Source organism: Pteropus medius, unplaced genomic scaffold (assembly GCF_902729225.1).
Source record: "Pteropus medius unplaced genomic scaffold, Ma_sr-lr_union100, whole genome shotgun sequence".
NCBI classification, from domain to species: domain Eukaryota; kingdom Metazoa; phylum Chordata; class Mammalia; order Chiroptera; family Pteropodidae; genus Pteropus; species Pteropus medius.
The window spans coordinates 13867389-13885851 of NW_024346062.1; the positions used below are offsets into that span (position 1 = coordinate 13867389).

The 18463-nt window shown below is 36.0% G+C and overlaps 1 protein-coding gene across 1 annotated transcript in view; it reads right to left on the reverse strand.

The window, feature by feature from the left end:
* ELL2 (elongation factor for RNA polymerase II 2) overlaps positions 1–18463 on the reverse strand; it is a 65569-nt gene that overhangs the window by 19508 nt on the left and 27598 nt on the right. Inside the window, exons 3-4 of the mRNA XM_039875147.1 lie at positions 6930–7051; positions 1922–2085 (exon numbers count right to left, since the gene is read on the reverse strand). Of these exons, the coding sequence (XP_039731081.1) occupies positions 1922–2085; positions 6930–7051 (286 nt within the window). The remainder of the gene's footprint in view (positions 1–1921; positions 2086–6929; positions 7052–18463) is intronic.

Consider the following 18463-nt stretch of genomic DNA (forward strand, 5'->3'; position numbering starts at 1 on the left):
AAAACACTGTGCTGTGATGGTGAGTGGCTGGGGGCACTGAGGACAAAGCACAAAAGACAAGATGAAACAGATCCCTTGGGATGGCAGAGAACACTGCAGGGCTCTGAGGTGGGAATATATGTGTATGGAGAGCGGCCATCTCTTCTCAGAAGGGTACAGACATAATATGGTTCAGATTAAAACTTAGATAACCTCAAATTTTATGTGGTAATTCTCAAAAATATATATAAATTATCTGTAGTGCCTATAAGAAACTCTGCAAATCCTAAAATTACTGTACCATTAGGGAGCGTATTGTCTATGAGATTCCGGGTGAAGTCTGTTGTGTAAGCTGTAAGTGAACTGTACCTGACTCTATCAAAATAAACAAAAACACATGAATGTAGGGGACACCCAAGGATCATTCAATGGAAAGGTACAGTAATCATCACTGATTTTCAAACTTTGGAATAAATCAAGGTAAGAGTTTTCAGTTAGTTGTATTGGGAGGGGGAAGAAATCATTCTGATGGCTTGAGTCTTTTATTCCTTTGTCAAACATGCCAGTTCATCTCATTGTTTATAAAATGGTGGTATTGGACAGAGTAAAAACCAACCAACCAACCAACCAAACAACAACAACAAAACACTTTCGAAGCAACAGGGACAGAAAATTCACAGTTTGTACTTAAATTTAAGCATGGCAGATCTTGTACATTTTAAAAATAATTTGAGATTTAGCCTACTAGCAAGGAAAGTTAATTATTTGTGAGGATAAAGGAAAAAGAAAGGAAATTGAAGTTGCTACCATACTCAGCAGGAAAGAGAAGGTGAAAAATCTCATTGTTAGTAACTTACTGGGCAGGGAGCTGGGCCCCATGGGTACAGATACCTGGGGAAGCTATGAATTGTTGTTAAACCAAACTAAATGTATCTAAGCTAAGCACCAAGTCCCAGGAGCACTGGCTTTGTTCCAAGGAAATACTTATTAAAGACACGAGTGGAGCTTTTCAAAGCTGAATGTATTGTATCTGGGTCAGCAATGGGAAAACACAGAAGTAGAACTCTACCGGACCATGGAAAGATATTAAGTGGATTGGTTCTTCAAAAGACTGTTTTTGTGAGCATTTACGTTTACAAATTATTAATGTATGTTCGTCATTTACTATACAGTGACTTGTGTTATTAAACTGACCAAGGCCTCAAAGAGCTCATTCTCACTCCTGATAATTCTCTTTATTACTGTCAACAGTCACTGTAAACTGGCTCTTTAAACTTGTTAGGGTCACTGAACACAAAGGAGAGCCTCATCTTTCTGGTCTGGTCTTCCTTCCCTTCAATCTGATGGATATGATTGAGGTGGGGCAGGCTTTTAATTAATGGATAGGTGAGGATAAGGATCCATAAACGACGTCACAATTGAGGTACCAAGGAGGCATAACTTGATAATGCTTTGTTATAAGCACATATTATACTTTTGTAACAAAAATTCCGTTGTGCAAAGATTCTCTAAAAACATAAGCAAAAGCTGCAACAATGAGGTTATCGACTCAAATTCTACTAATAATTTTTTGTAAAAATAACCCTACAAAAGTGGAAAACAAAAACCAAACCATCCACCATTGAAATTATCCAATGACAAAGAAAACAGTGGCACCATTATTACAATCTCACACAGTAAGATAACTTGACCAGATCCCAGTATTATAAAATAACAACAAATAGCTAACAGAAGATTCAGGATTTATGAAATAAAAATTTAAGTCTGTTCTTCAATTAACCAGCAGTCTGAAGAGAACAAATGACTTCTGACCATGTTATCCAAAATGTTTTGAAAACTAATTTTTTCTGTTTTCATGAAATTAATATTACTAATATTTACCTACAGTGATCTTGAATTATTCCAATCAATCAGCAAGAAGAAGAAAGATATCTATACAAACCTACATATGGTCCACCGGGTTTGATAACTTTTGTGCTTCGGTTGCGGGATTCCTCTTCTGCCTGGGTCATTCTTTCTCGTGTCATCTGATACGAGTCGTTTGTTGCACACACTGTTATTTTATCTTGTATAAATCCCAGGCAATTGAGCTGGGAGGCTCCAGAGCTGTCAAGTAAGACGGCGGCTTTATTAGAGATGTCCCTCATTTTGCACAATTTTAAAGGCTAACGAGAATTGTATAATCCTAAAATCAGCAGTCCAAATAACTTTACAGTCCTAAAATACCTGATATTAGTAACTTTTAAATGTAAAGATTATTTAAAATATTCGAGTTTCTCATCTTCATTTCATGTCACATTTTTTTCCACATTGTGAGTTGAATGGATAAACTGAGCTCTGAGACCAAATCCATGAAATTTTGAAAAACACCAGTATTTGAAGTGAAGATTGGAGTCCTGATGAGTAATATAGTTCTACTTTCATTGTCAGTCAACTATTTTTAAGAATTATCTACCATTGATATGAGAAATGTTAAAAGTTTAACTATTAGTGAAACCGTAATATGCATGTTTTAGAACTGACTAGATGAAATAGACTCATCACAATTTTTTTTATTTTTAAAGAACACTAATTTTAAAGCTAAAATACTGCCCAACATTAAACCTTACTTTATTATTATTAGCCCAAAGATCCTAAACATTTGTAGAATTTATATTTACTACTTTGTTAAATCTCTATAAGAGGACTGGACCTATTTACACAGCAAATATTGAAGAAAATACTGGACAAGAGATTTTGGCAGAATATCTTAATAAACTTTTACACACAATCATTAATATTAATGTTGGCCCAGAAGATGGCTCTGTTTCAAAGTACTATGCTAATATTAGGGGATCACAGTAATAGTTATACTGGTATTTTAAAATAAATAATTATGGTCTTAAAACAGACTGGAATATAAAAGTAATGAAAATGCCACTGCAGCTCTGATACTCTATTTCCAAACTTAATTGGAAATAGCTTTGTTATGATGCTAATAAGAGTTGATAAAATTTTTATAAATTGCTAATTAACTGTCTGTACAAATACCACTTTTCAAAAAAATCAGTTTATTCATCTCATAAATATTTATTGGGCAGGGACTGCATGCCAGGCAATGTGTGAGGTACGCAAGCTGTGATAAGGACTGAGATAGATGTAGCGCCTCCTTCAAGGAGTTCTCTGTCTAATGGCTAACAAGGATGAGCAAACTAGAAATTACGACATGATATGAGAAATGCCAGGGGGTGGGGTGGGGGGCAGGGAATTCCAGGAAAGTACTTTGGCCTGATGTATAGGTAAGGCAAAGCTTCCTAGAGGAGGAAGTGATACCCGAGCTGATCTAGAAGAATAACTAGACAAGGGAGAAGAAAGACAGAAGTGTTCTAGGGGAATAACCAACTTGTGCAGGCCCAGGGAGAGCAAGGAAGAGTTTTTCAGTTAAGCCAAAGACAGTTGTAAAGGACAATTAGAGGTGAGGCTGAAGAGATTATGAGAAGTACATTACACAGAGCTTTGGAGGTCATGGTATGGATTTTGGACCTTATCCCAAGAATGACAGAGGCTGAAAATAGGGTAGAGAAAATATCTCATTTATATTGTAGAAAGATCAATCTGGATAAAGAACAGATTGGGAGGAAGGGGATACAAGAGTGAAAGCAGGAGAGCAGTTAGGACACTATTGAAAGATTATAGGCAAAAGTGATGGCTTGAACCAGTGTAGGGCAGTGTGAATGCAAAACAGTAAGCAGATTCCAAAGACAGTGAGGAGGCAGAATTGACAGGGTTTGGTTAGTGATTAACCATAGGAGGAGAGAGTGGGGGAGGGGGAAGTAGTTAAAGATCATGCCCAAGTTGTATGGTGTATGGAGCTGCCATTTATTGAGACACTGGGATAGGGCTGGGAGACAGAAAATGAGTTCACTGTTGAACATGATGACTTTGAAAAAATGAGGGAATCAACTGTGAAGAACACTAATATTTAAAGTAAGCAACAGGAAGACCACAGGAAACTAAAAAATCACAGCCAAAGAGGTAGAGGGAAATCAGAAGATCAGTGTGTCATGCAAGCCACTAGAATAGAATACATTAAGAATCAGAGTGGTCAACGATGTGAAATGCTGGCAACAAATCCAGCCTAATAAGAAACGAATAAGCATCCACTGGATTCAGGGGCAAGGGGTTCAAAGCCGCCTTTGGGAAGCAGTTTCAGTGGAATGATGAGGACTGAATCCAGACTTTGGCTCCAGAGTGAGTGCAAAGGAGATTCTTTGTCTTTATATTCTTTTTAAATGAGACTCACCTGCTGAGCATGTATGAATACTGAAAAACCAGTAAAAGGAAGGGAGTAGGGAGGGAGAAAAGAAGGGAGGTTTAACCCTCAGGGGAAGTGGGATGAAGGAGAAGAGTAGGAAAAAAAGATTGCAGGAGATTACAGAAAAGATGAAGTATAACGATCTGGTGGCAAGAAGTTTGAATTTCAATATCTTCCTTTATTATTTACTAAGTAATTTATATAGTAAAAATAAGGTGAACCTATTGCCAACCATGATGAAGTTTTAGTTTACAGAATTCAAGATCAAGAAACAGATCTTTACTGGAAAACTAAACAGAGCTAAACCCTGCAGGCAAGAAGATATTCTCCAGAATTCTCATCCCTTTTCAATTGAGTTACATTAAAATTTAAATACCTTGACATATGTGTATACATATTTCTATAGACTTTCTCTAGCCTAGCTCACTGTGTCCCACACTTGATTGTGCATTACTGTACAGGGCTGTATGCCCCAAACTATTTTCACTAGGCCTGTGAATGGACAGATTTAAGGAATTTTTTAAATTTAATTTTGATTTTGGGATTTCTTCCATCTTATATGAGAAAAATGTGGCTTAAAGAGATTTAAAAAGGAAGATAAGAAAAGAAACAAGTTAATATGTAATTTTGGGACATCTATTGAGCATTCAGTTTGAGCTCCACCAACACTGTAAGACTAGAAAAAGGGCATAAAAAAGCCCCTGCCTTTGAGGAGCATGAACAATTGCAGGAGAGACAGGATCCATGAGAAAAATAAAAATTCAATTGAATAGAAAAGGTAGATGTAGATTATGAAAAGGTTTGCTTGCCAGGTTGAGAACTAAAAGTTTCAATGCTTTTATTTTTATAGTTGCAAATTTCAATTTATACCACACCATTTTAAAAGTACCTTGGATTATACTTTTATACTGGAACATACTTTTTATAAAGCATACTTAGATCATACTATTGCATTTGCTCCAATTTTCTCACAATAATTTCTCTTCTCTTGCTGCATCACGTATAGTTTTTTTTTCAGGTGAGCTTAAAACCTTCTTCAAACACAGAGTATTGTGATGAAAGGGAGAAACCATATCACCTATAATGATATGACTGGTTTTGAAAAAGGGATTAAGTTCCTTAACAAAATTCCTAATGAGACATAGTTCAATTTGGTGTCAAAATGTTCTCACTATAGTAAAACAATTCTCTAAAAACAAGCAATCCAGGTGATGGCACCGCAATTCGAAATTGATGTATCTTGTGGTGTATAATGAACACTGAACTGGGAGTTAGGAGAGCTCAGTTCCCATCCAGCCCTGTCACTAACTAACCAGCTATATAACTGTGGGTAAGTCACCTGTGAAAAGAAGGGGACGAACTACACAATTATTAAGGACCCTTATACTTGGTGATTCTATAATTTATTGCAATACTTCCCATAGAACTTTCTACAATGGTAAAATGATCTGTATCTATGTTGTCCAATATGACTTCCACTAGCCATGTGGGCATTTGAGCCCGCTGTAATGTGTGGTTAGTGTGAGTGTAGAACTGAACTTTTTAATTTTTTTTTCATTTTTATCAATTGAAATGTAGATAGCCACATATGGCCAGTGGCTATCATAGTGAATAGTGCAGAAAGGTCTATGGAATCAATAACATACGCAATTTATACCAAAATATATAAGTTTAGGGGTGGGCAAAATTAACATATACTCAGGAAAATAGCAGATTAAGATCAAAAAGTTATTTAGTCACTTTAAATGGGAGAAATTTAGAACTTTCAGTGATTTCTCTTATTTTATATCTCTTCCTCCTGTGCTCACCTGAAACACAGCTTTCCTTTTGTCTTTCTCCCACACAGAGAGAGCACTTATAGTTCCAAGTACAGCACAGGTGAGATAGGGATGGATGGCCCCAGGACACTTTGGGCCAATATCATGGTTTCTTGGAAGGCAGGGGGCTCTAAGGCCTTGTCTTTAACCACAGGCAGAACAAACTCTCTACTCTAGGGGCCCATTCTTTAATCAGAAACAACCACTGCAAAGAATAGTGAAAACAAGCAGCCTATTGTTTCAGAAGATCTAAGTAGATAAGGGTTCCATGGTACTCTGGGATGTGCATGTATATTCTTGTCTGCCCCGCCTCCCCCGCCTCAACCCCTTTTTAAAATCAGAAGTGACTGCTGTACTGGGGTTAATTTCTTATTTTCATTCTGCTGCAGAATAAAGATTTTAAAAAATCTATCTTAGAACAAGGCTTGCACAAGGAAGAAGGGAATGTACAAGATATATACATACATGTTTTTCTCCTTTACCCTTGAATGTGAGCCTTGAGTATACTATAAAAACACTCTTATTTAAATGCAGTAAATAAAAACTTCTTAAAAAACTCCGAACTTGTCTTTAATTAAAATAAAAAAAACCAACTATGTTTTATAGCTGAAAAAATTTGTACCTTGAGTGCAAGAATGTTAAAATTTTTTTGATTATATCCCACAGTGACAAATATAACCTCTAGCACACAGTAGATGCTCATTATTTCTCAAATGAATAAATGAACTTTGCCATTCAATAAATATTTATAAGTGAGTACTATGCATTTTATTGTTTAATTTTTAAAAAACCTCAAAGAAAAATTATTTGCCTTTTAGTATACCTTGAAATGTACTTACCTGGAGAACCTTTGCTGGATGCAGTCAAAGCTGCCCTGAGGGTTGTCTTTACCCACATTTGACAAATAGAAGTTAAACGTATGCACTTCATTGAGGGGATCATTTTTGGGAATTTTGACAAGCTAAAAAGAGGGAAAAAGAGAGAAATACCTCAAATTATAAAATTTGAGAATGATCTGATAACTGACTTACTGTTTTTCAAGTAACAGTCACTTTATACCCAAGTTGTCCTCTTGAGCATTTAAATTTACAGCATTTAAATTACCAAATCATCCAAAGAATCTGGCAAGCATATCTATAACTCGCCACATTCTCATGTATATTTTCTACCCTTAAGTGTCAGTAATCACTTCTACTCAGTAATTAGTTTTTAAGAGGAATCCTCTTCATTTTAAACAAGCAAATGACTACAGTTTATTTTTTTACAGTTACTAGTGAATTGGTCAAAAAGCTCTTCCTATTTTGAGATACACGAGGTTCCACAGGTTCTGTCAGGCTGACATGACCCCTGCTGAATAGCTTCTAGATATTTAAACGGTCTCTGAGATAGGATCCACATTCCAATCTTTTGCTCTCTTTTTATATACATATTTCATTTTAATTCTTGCTTCTTAGAATAATATTTTTGAAGAATAACTAGCAGTATAGGTGAATGCCATGATTATATTCACACCAAAATGCAGCTGGGTGTTTCTCTCTACCCTATGGTTCCCTTATTCACCTTTAATTTTATAGAACAGGGTCAGCAGTCTGCAGAGATGATTCTGCAGGGAACTCCAAGGCTGATCCATAGGCAACACTGTGAAACAGGCAGATGTTTTCTATGCTCTCGCTCAAAGTCTGGTTTCTCTACTAGATGGAAAATTCTATGAGTGAAGGGCCAGGGTTGCTCTAGATGGCTGAGCCTCTGCACCAGTCACATTTTACTGGTACATGGTAGAAGCTCAATAAACATCTTTGAACAAATGAACTAGAACCTGCTCACTGTCTTTGAACTGCTCTACCTTTTCAGCTCTGAGATCTGCAGGGCCCACCATGGTGATAATTACAAAAAGGTTTAGTTAGAAAGAATGTAAAATATGACATCCTGCTCTCCAGCCCTCAAATGCATTCTTAGTGATTTAGAAGATACTCGGGGAGAAGAAAATGTTTTATAATTCTCATTCTTCTCCCCCAAATCTGTCCCTTCCGTGACTGGAAAATTAAGACTCAGAGCTAATTGGCTGGTGTGCGTGTGCGTGTGTGTGTGTGTGTGTGTGTGTACGCACGCACATGTATTTCACACACTCATATTTGACCTCTGCTTGGCCCTGAGGACACCCTGAACCTCTTGACTTGCTTACTTAAAAAAGATTTCTAACTTTCGACCTACCGAAAAGAATTCGGAGCCACCAATTCTAACCCATACCCCACATCTAAAAAACTAAGAAGGGAGACAATTTGCACTGTTTGGCACATAGTGGACATGCAATAAATGTCTGTTGAAAGAATGAACAAGGAGAATAAGAAGTCAAAGAAAATCATCTTTTCAAAGGAGATTCATAAGACGCATGTAAAGCTTGTAAGGCCACATTTCACCAAAGATATTGAATATTTGATAATATTCCATAGAACCTCCATCATCCACAAATTTAAACTCTTTGGTTCCCTATTTTAAATTAGTTCCCATTCCTAGAGTAACAAATTTCTGCATTTATTATATACTCTACAAATCATATCTTTTGAAGGCTCTAAAGTTACTCCTTTTCCCCCAAATTTCCTGTAGTTCTAAACTGCTGGAACTTTGTGAACAGATCTTAATTTATTGTCTTTAAGTACACATCAGGACAGCCTCCTAACCCCCTCCCCTGCCAACGAAGAATCACCCAGTATAAAATGTCAGTGGGACCCATGTTGAGAAATTATGGATTAGAAATAGGTTGTTCTCTTAGGAGAGAAATCAGAGAATTTTGACTTCATTGACCTCAAACTTAATAAAGAAGTAGAGGGAAAAATGGTATCTTCAAATAAATGAAAGTGCTCATTTTATTTCAAACTAAAAAGAGCCATTTTAACTTATTTAAAATACTTATTCCAGTTTTTTAACCTCCAATCACAAGACAATGAAAAGTAAATAAGTGCACATGAGCCACATTTATAGTATATGTAGCCATGGAGAGAATGTGAAGATTAAGTATCTACTGCAACCTCTCTTAAATTTTACAAAGGCAACAAATAAACAAATGGATTAACGGGAGTTATAAAAAAGTACTTCATTTGCAATGCCCACTTTAGATATCTAAATAAAAAAAAGAGAGAGATCTTGAAAAGAGGCTATGAATTAACTCTCAAAATGAGAAAGGATCACTTCAGGACGGAGAGAGTGAATCTTTGTAGTGACAGTCTCTGAGAATTGTTCCCCTAGTAAGTTCCAAAAGCCTCACTGGCAAAAACAATCAGAAAAGATTAGTATAGTGTTCAACTTTAAAAAAGACTAAACAGAGTAATATTTATCTGGAGAGGGCTTGTAATCCCTACCATTCTTCCTTATTCTTACATATACCATGCATTTTGATAAGGTTCTCAGGCTGTTAGCTATCAGTGACAAACAAGCTTTGTCCTTGGCTCTGTGGAAGAAAGGTAGTATGACGGAGAATGACAGCAAGATTTCTCAATCTCTCCTACTCACTGTCCCACTCTGTGGGCATCTGTGTGTGAGCGGTGTGTGGATGGAGACAAGAGTAGGCATCAGGGCAAACTATTCATTTTGGGACCCAAGGGTGAATCTCAATGCATATCATGGTATTTTTTTCCAGCTATGGAGCTGGGGTGGGGGTTGGAGGTTAAGGAATTATAAGGGAACATGGTGTGCTGAGTTTCTACAGTACTTTTTTCCTCAGTGGTTTTCAGAGCAGCGGCAATGCAGATAGTACAGACTGACCTAATCTCAGGCTCTTCCTGTAAAAGATCTGAGAGCAAAATGTCGCCAAGCAATCTTTACATCTTTAAAATTTCAAAAGCTTAAATTACATGGTCTACGAATTTAGTATCTGATTTCCTGAAGATGGTACAAATTATACACAAATTTTATTTGTATCAACATCTAAATATACTCTTAAGAATAAAATGGTTGTACAAAGGAGCACTTATGTTTATAGCTGGTAAGTCTGTATAACAGTTTGGCTTGATGGGCAGTAAAGGAGATTTAGTGGAAATAGCAGGTTGTGTATGACAATTAGGGCAGGCAGGTGTTGGGGGTAGAATGGGGGACTGGAGGATTCAGAACTAAACTAAGGGGACCTGAGTGAACCACAGCCTGTGGGACGGTGGAAGGCCATAGCTAAAGTGGGAGCTGAGACCTTGTCTCATCAAGGGTAACAAGTGAGCCATTTCAGAGACTAGACCTCAGAGGAACTCATCATTCATCTCTCTGATGTACAGGAGCTTATGCTACAGCTTATCTAGATACTGAAATAGGAGTACGTCCCTTCTTCCAGAATGGTAACAAAACATTTTCTTATTAACTGGCCTTTGAATTTATGGAATATGATGAAGAGGAGATGAAAATGAAATGACTCTCATTGTTGGGCCTTGGGTCAGTTTCTGGGGACTGGGCTAACCACCATGCGAAAAGAAATTCTGAAATCTGATATAGAAGCAGACTTGGAAGAGCATCTCTTTGTGTGATAGGAACTTTTCAATTTTAATTATAGTATTTTAAGCTTTTGTACAGGTGAGTGGAAATACCTTTATATTTAGGGATCTATAGTCTAGTTGAAATTTTTAGTTAAATGCCTTAAGAATGAAATCTCACTTAAAAAGTATCAAAGACTATGATTCCAAACAGCTTCTTATTTAAGATGAAGATGGAAAAGCAGATTTTAATTTACATTCCAAAAACAAGAAATTGAAAATCAAAGATTCAAGACCATAATCCACAACCCTCCACCCAAATCCTAGTCTGTCTTCGATAAAAAGCCATTAAGAAAAAGTTTCAGGAAACTTTCAGACATTTATAATTAACATAAACACTGTATACCAAGATGTGTAACTCGAAGTTTCTAATTATTCTGAGATACAAGCTCAGGCATGTGGCAATGGAATACTGTCTGAAAGGTCATTTTAACATCAAGTCATGGACCTTCTATTGACATAAGGATGTAGGGCAGAAATGCAATGTGCATACTGCTGCAAGTTTCTCACACTTGCTAACATGTGCTTAAAAGCTGTTGGTACCTTTACTGCAGAGGTTTCTTACCCTTAAGTCAAATACCTTCTATTCAACATTGGATTGAGGCACACACTAGATTAAAAATATGATCATCAAGACTTTTTTCACATTTATTTAAAATAAATGCTTTGTTCTTTTGTGGGGGTTATAAGTGATTTAAACTTACAGGAGCTTTTCTTTGAAAGTAATTTTATCGGTTTTAATATTCAACCTTTTCTGCTAAAGTGACCGTAAATAAACACTTAATGAGATGCTCATGACCCAGCAGTATCACAGTTTGATATAACTCTTGGTCCTTAAAGCAGACCCACAGTGCTGACAGGGCTTTTGAGATCATGTAGTTTAATTTCTTCATTTTGTAGAATAGGAACATAGAGAGCCTCAGTGACTTGCTCAAGGTTATGATTATATTCAAAATTGCATACCCTGTAACTCCTGAACCCCTCGCCTTGATCCATGTTTGTCTGAAACACTTGGTGCCTGTGCTACTTACAAATTATATTTATTGTCTTTTTCCCCTGACTAGAATATAATCCTTGGAAGGACAGAAGTTTTTGTCTAGTTTGTTTCTTGTATATATCACTAACATTTTGAATAGTGTGTGGCACAAAGTAGTTATTCCATACATGTTTGCTGAGTTGGTAAAAATGCTGATTAATGCTTGAGCCAGGACTAGAATTGAAGTGTCTGCTTTCTTTCGATCAATATTTCCAAAGCATGTGGAAAAGTTTCCTTATATGAAAAAGGGATTATATCCTCAAATAAATTTGTGAAATCTCAGGTTAAACAAGACAACTTTCTTTGCTGTAGGTCCTCTGATACTAAATAGTGGTTTCCCAAATTATATAACCTCAAAACTCACCTCCTTCTATTCCTCTGATATCTCTGGAGACAAGCCTATCTCTTAATATTATTTGACTAATATATATATTATTTTACTATACATAAGCTATGTATCTTAGCTTAGATAAAAGATTGCTACAAACATTTAAACATTAGAATTCTGTTACTCTCAAATCCTTCTCAGGCATTTAATGATTCTGTGATTTCCTAAACAATCCAGAAAATTCGGTTTAGCTAGAGAAATATATTTGCATGTACTGTTCAGGTTCCAGAGTTTAGAGGCAGAATAAATAATTTAGAATCAAAACAGAAAATAGAAACCTCAACCTGAAAGCCACAAGTCCTATTTTTCAAACTAGAGCTGCAGTTATGACTTTAGGTTAACATTATGGGTTTGGGCCAGGGGGCGGGAGCCTCTCAGATCAGCCCAGATGTAGAAACCAATGCCAGGTGGGTGTGAGGAAGAAGGGAGGGGAAGGTATCTATCGCTGGCAATAGAAAACATTACGTAGTATTAGAGAAATCAATAAGAGGGAAATCATGTGAGGCAGCAGAATTCATAGACATATTGAATGTGAAGGATGAAAGAGAGAAATCAAGGATGACGCCAAGGTGTTTTCCCCTAAAGGACTGGGTGTGCGTGTGTGTGTACATATAAAATCTTGAATATGATGATAAATACCTTACTGTAACTGAATCCATACTAGCTAAATGCACTAAAATACAAATGACCAATGCTGGTTTCACCAGCAAAAAAGGGGGCTTCAAAGTGAGTTTTGTTATGACTCATTCTGTAGCTTCATGGCTAAAAATTATTTAGAAAAGACCAGGTGGCTGGGTGTAGTTGGTTGGTAGCCGGGCATTTCCAGAAATAAAGGAGGGATGACAGTTATTGGCAGGGGAAAGATGCAAATAGCAGATACTAGAGATACTGTATCAAGGAAAAGACATACAAACTATGTAGCATGAAATAGAAAATCTGTATTTAAAAATGACTATAAAACTCATCTAAATGCCAAAATAGCTTTTAGAAGAAAAGTGAGAGAGCTATTGAGAATCTGAGAAGTATGTTCAAACTTCACGGCCGAGGTATTCCACAAGTCTTTCTTTGACAGCTAAAACTAAAACCTCCCACTGAGTTCTGTAACTCATCATAAACTGCTTTTTATTTTCATTTTATTAACTAGTCCCTTCTAAAATTTAAGTATATTCCATAGATACAATGCCTATATAGAAAAGAATTTGTATCTAATCCCTAAATCTGCTCACCCTTCCACATTGTCTAACATCCTGTTAATAAACTGCCACTCAGTTACTGAGGTTACTGGGATACTGGAGAGTCAATCTTCTTTTCTCTCACACCACCGAACACCCCTCGACATCCAGATAATCACAGGTCCTACTGCTTTTACTTCCTAAATTATCTCTCAAATGTATGTCCTCATCTTCCTCCTCTGCTTTGGCTCAATAACACCTTTTGTTTGGACAACTTGTCTTTCGGCCTCCACTTTTGCTCATTCTCAATCCTATCCTCTAATCGTTCAGCGGCTAACACTAGTGCCACAAAATGCCAGTCTGACCATGTCAGTCCCAAGAGTTATTTCTTCATGGCTCCCTACTACATATTAACGGTATAGTCTAAGCTCCTTAACAGGACATACGAGATTCCTTCTCAATAGACTTGGGCCTCACTCTCCACGTGTATTTGATGTCCCCACTTCCTGCCTTGGTTTGTACTAACTTAAGAAGTCTTTCCTTCCCCAGGCAGGTGGGTTTAGAATCCTGTTCATGGGGTCCCCACAGCCTCTTGGGCCCACCTCTACTGCTGCCTTCTTTACACTGCATGCTAAGTACCTGTTTATATATCTTCTTCCCCGCTACACTGAGTTCTTTGGGGGCAAGGACCATGGTCTTATTTTCATATGTATCTGGAACATAGTAAATACTGAATTCATCTGAGGAAACTTGAGATTTGATTAAATTCACTCAGAAGAAGCCTTATGTTAAGGATACTAAAAAATTAGAGATGTATCTGAAATAGATCACTTAAGAGTCTGTGGAAAACCAGGTCTCCCCAGAGCAGGGAAAAATAAATAACAAAATTGAAAGGAAAAAAAAAAAAATCCCACACAGCTGCCCGCCATGTGATACAAACATCAGGATGAGAAATTTCTGACCTCTCCTGTGCTATGTTTAGCCCCAAAACCTAGGCTAAGTGGTTTTCTGGGTTTGTGGAACTTAAATTTATAAGTTTTTCTTTTTAAAAAGTATCTTCATCTTTATTAAACACTCACAGAAACTCCGGCCTCACTGACGAATTCCATCTGAAAATATGATCGAGCATCTTTAAAACCACTTTGTATTTTAAAAGACTTAGGGAGACCACACTAAATAATTCTAAATTTACTAATTCTCCTGGTCAAGTAAGAAGCAGAATTTTGTTTTAAAAATGATTTATTCCTCAGAAACAAATCCCAAACCTGAATTCTACAAGGGGGAAAAAAAAATCTTAAATATGTGCGTCAATTTCCAAATTCATTGCCAATCTTTTCTTTTTCTTGCTCTCTTGGAATCTTGAAGAAAACTCTGTTTGTATTATGCCAAGAGGAACTGCTGAGGAAACAAGACTGAGAATAGAGTTTATACACGGCAGTCAGCAACAGTTGTGTAAATCTAGGGGAGAGACTGGTACCTGACAAATGTGAATTTTCAAAATTAATTGCTAAAAGTGACCCAGGCCCTAGATTTTGCAAAACACATGGTTTCACCCAAACCCAATCAATGTTACCATAAAAACTGGTAAATTCAATAACACATATGATATTTAAGTCTGAAGACTATTTCCATATTGATTTAGAAGTATACTCAACTCTAATTCTCTGTTTTTCAACATCAATAATATTCAAACTTTTTTTTTAAGCAAGAGAGTGGTATTTTCAAAATAAATCTTATGAAGAGACCCACCACGTATTACAAATAGAGTCCTTGCTTCTCTGGCTGAGGAAAGGGATGACGACTGACTGGGACTGCTGAGGCAGCTGCTGTGGCAGCATCACAGAATAATCCCCAGGCTCTGGGGCCCAAAGACACAAAACCAAGGCTCTATGCTGACATTTGTCACAACTTAAATGACAAATACGAAAGATTGTATACAAAATCTGAAACTCTTATGTGCCTTTTAAAAAATGCTAATTAATGCCAAATACTTGAAGGATCCCAAAGATAGAAAATAGTGTCCTGCTGCCTTGTTCTCTTTCCTTTCTATTTTTCATTTCTTTATATTTTTATTATTATTTATGCCTACAGCACCTGGTCTTCCTAGGTGGTCTCTCATCCAATTACTAACCAGGCCCAAGCCTGCTTAGCTTCCGAGATCAGACATTGGGCTTTGTTCAGGGTGGCATGGCCGGAGACCATGGACCATGGCTCCGCTGGGGCGTGAACCTAGGACCTTCTGCGTGTAAAGCAGACGTGCTAACGGCTACATTATGGAACCATGTCCTCTCTTTTTAAAATGTTTTCTTTATTATTGGATCCTCTGTATTTCCAGTTCAAAGTTGGGTCTCCCTCAATAGTTTGGGGCAAAAAAAAAGTGAGAACTATTTTACACACAGCACAAATAGACCACATCTAGTGTGCTAGATCATGGGGTCTGGAGCAAACTGCTCGGTTTTCAACTTTGGCTCCAAAATCTATTGTCTGTGTTACCTTGGTCAAGTAACTTAACCTCTTTAATCCTTAGTTTCCTCATCAGTATAATGTAGATAATGATATTATCTCATATGGTTGTTGTGGAAGTTTAAAAAGATAAACCATGTAAGGTACTTGGCAAAAACAATATTGGGGAGTTCTCACTCTGATTTTGGCCTGTTTGATTCAAGCACACACATGCCTTCCTTAACATAATTATGTATTTGATTTTTAAAGTAATTTTCAAATGGTGAAGGACTGGCAATAAGTGCCTTGTGGTTTATCAAAAGTTGAAAATACTTATTCTGAATTCTTGGTATTTACAAAGGTACAGGGCTAGAAACCTTCAAGGTCAAAACTTAAATTTTAGCTTAAATAGAAGCCAAAGAAGCTATCTGGGAAAACAACCAAAAGACTAGCAATATTTCTAATTGTTCCAAGCCCAAAGTCCAGATGCAAAAATGAACTGTTGTCACAACAGGTGTCCATGGAAGGTTGAAAAATTACAGATGCCTGCTGCTACTCTAGAAGGGTAGCAAACATTGCTTCCCAAGTGCCTTATCCATAAAAAAAAATATGGCGCCTTCAGAGCCCCAGAGAGCCCCAGATACTAGTTACAGCACAACAAAGAAACAAAGAAAATAGAATTAAGCGTTCTCAAGGGAACCACAACTTTGTGACTTTAAAGCATTCAATCTTCATAAATGCAAACAATATTTTAAAGTTAGTTTTTTTCCTCTCAAAGCTTACAGTATTTTTTTTTTAATTTTTATATCTCTTTCCAAATGTCTACCATGAAAATACATTCCTGAGGTAAGATCTATTTCATAAAATTTATTTCTATTTGGTTTTCACTTGCTAATTTCCTTTAAGACTATATGAAAGAAGTAAACTATTTTTTATTTTACATATATAAAGTTATTAATATGCACAGTGTACCAATAACTAAATTAGAAACTGCAGTTCTGATTTCTAAGAGACTTGGCTTATCTGATGTAAATAAGAGGGCCTGGCAAGTCTCTTAGATCAATTCATTTATGATTGCAAGGAATAAATGAAGGATAGTATGCTTGAGTTGTTGGCAAAGCCATTAAACTTATGTCTTCAAATAAAGAAAGATATGTTGTCAAAGAAAGGGCAATGTTTTACATTTAGACAGCTAAGGCAATTACTATATTTGGATAATTCATATTACAAAATGTGTTTGCTTGATTATCTTTTAGATAGTTATTTAATTCTGTTATAAGGCAAAACCACACACACCAGGGTTGCTCTAGAAGAATGAAACTATGTGAAGCAGCAAAATATTTTATCCCCTTGCCAATAACACTTCATTGCCGCGTAAAAAAGATATCTGTATCACTAGGCTTCAAAGGAAATTTATAATGTTCTTACAAGGAAGACAGACATTTAAAGGTAAAGGTGGAAACTCAAAAGCACTAAATTATCAGGACCATAAACAATGGTAAAGAGAAATGGGAAAATAGCAAAGAAAGTAAAAAGAGAAACAATAATTATTTTTAAAAACTTACAGAAATAGAGTAAATATTTTAAAGAAAGTTCATGAACTACTAAAATAAAAATTTCTCCCTACCATAATGGGAAAAATAAATTAAAAATGAAAAACTCAAAACCACTCCTAGCAATAGTAGATAGAGACTGCAAGACATTTGATGATACTTCAGACAGTATTTTACTCATGGTCAGATATTACCAAGCAAATCAGTCAGTTTTTAAACATTATCAAATTATCAATTTTGAAATTAAAAAAAACAAACAAACATATTCAATATTGGCCACGAGAAACAGCTAATGAAAGGCACTTTAAAATGGCTGTGGAAATAGCAGCAGTAGTGTTCTGAGGGTAAGGGTGAGGGTTAGGATGGCAGAGGGAGGAGCAACTGGGTGACAGTAACTTTCATTGATAACAATAAAGTTATCAATAACATTAAAAGCATTCATACCTTTCACCTTAGTAATTCCACGTCTAGTAATCTAACCTGAAGAAATAATTAGAAATGGAAATAAAGATTTACATACAAGATGTGCTTCATATCATTACTGTTATTGAGAAACGAAGTAATAGTTGGCTAAATGCTAGTGTATCTATAAAATGAAATGTTAGGTAGCTATTTAAAAGTAATTTTTTCCATTTAATGTCAGAAAAATTCTTATATGTTAAATGGAAAAAGGCTATTTAAAAAGCAGTAAATACATTGTGACTGCAATTTAAAAAACGTATATGACTATGAAAAAAAAACTAGAAAAAATCCAACACTGTTTTTCACTGTTAGGGACATTTATTATTCATCTTTATCCTTGTAAGTACTTTTTATAATTCTCAAATGTACATCAATTTGTTTTTCTATTAGAATAAAAATATACTTTTTAAAAAACAATCAGAATTTAAGTTATCACCATGACACTGCCCTTCATGACTTAATCACCTTAAATATTCTTGGGGAAAAAATGTATTTTTTTACAGAATCAGAAATTGTGAAATACTATAAGACTATCCAAAATTAATCTTGATTCATAAATATCTTGTTTTCCAAGTTCTCTGAGGAAGGAACAGAACACTATCTTCTTTAAAAAACAAAACGAACAGCAAACATCTCTAGTACAAAGTTTTTCTGTCTAGCCAAGTACAAAACTCTTAAACATCTGTAGAAATAGAACACTCAAGTACCTTCCCTCCTTCGTAATCCATGAAGACTGATTAAGAGAAAACTAAAAGTCATTCAAATTAGTCCTGAGAAAGAATTTCTTAGAGTTGATTAGTATACTATTA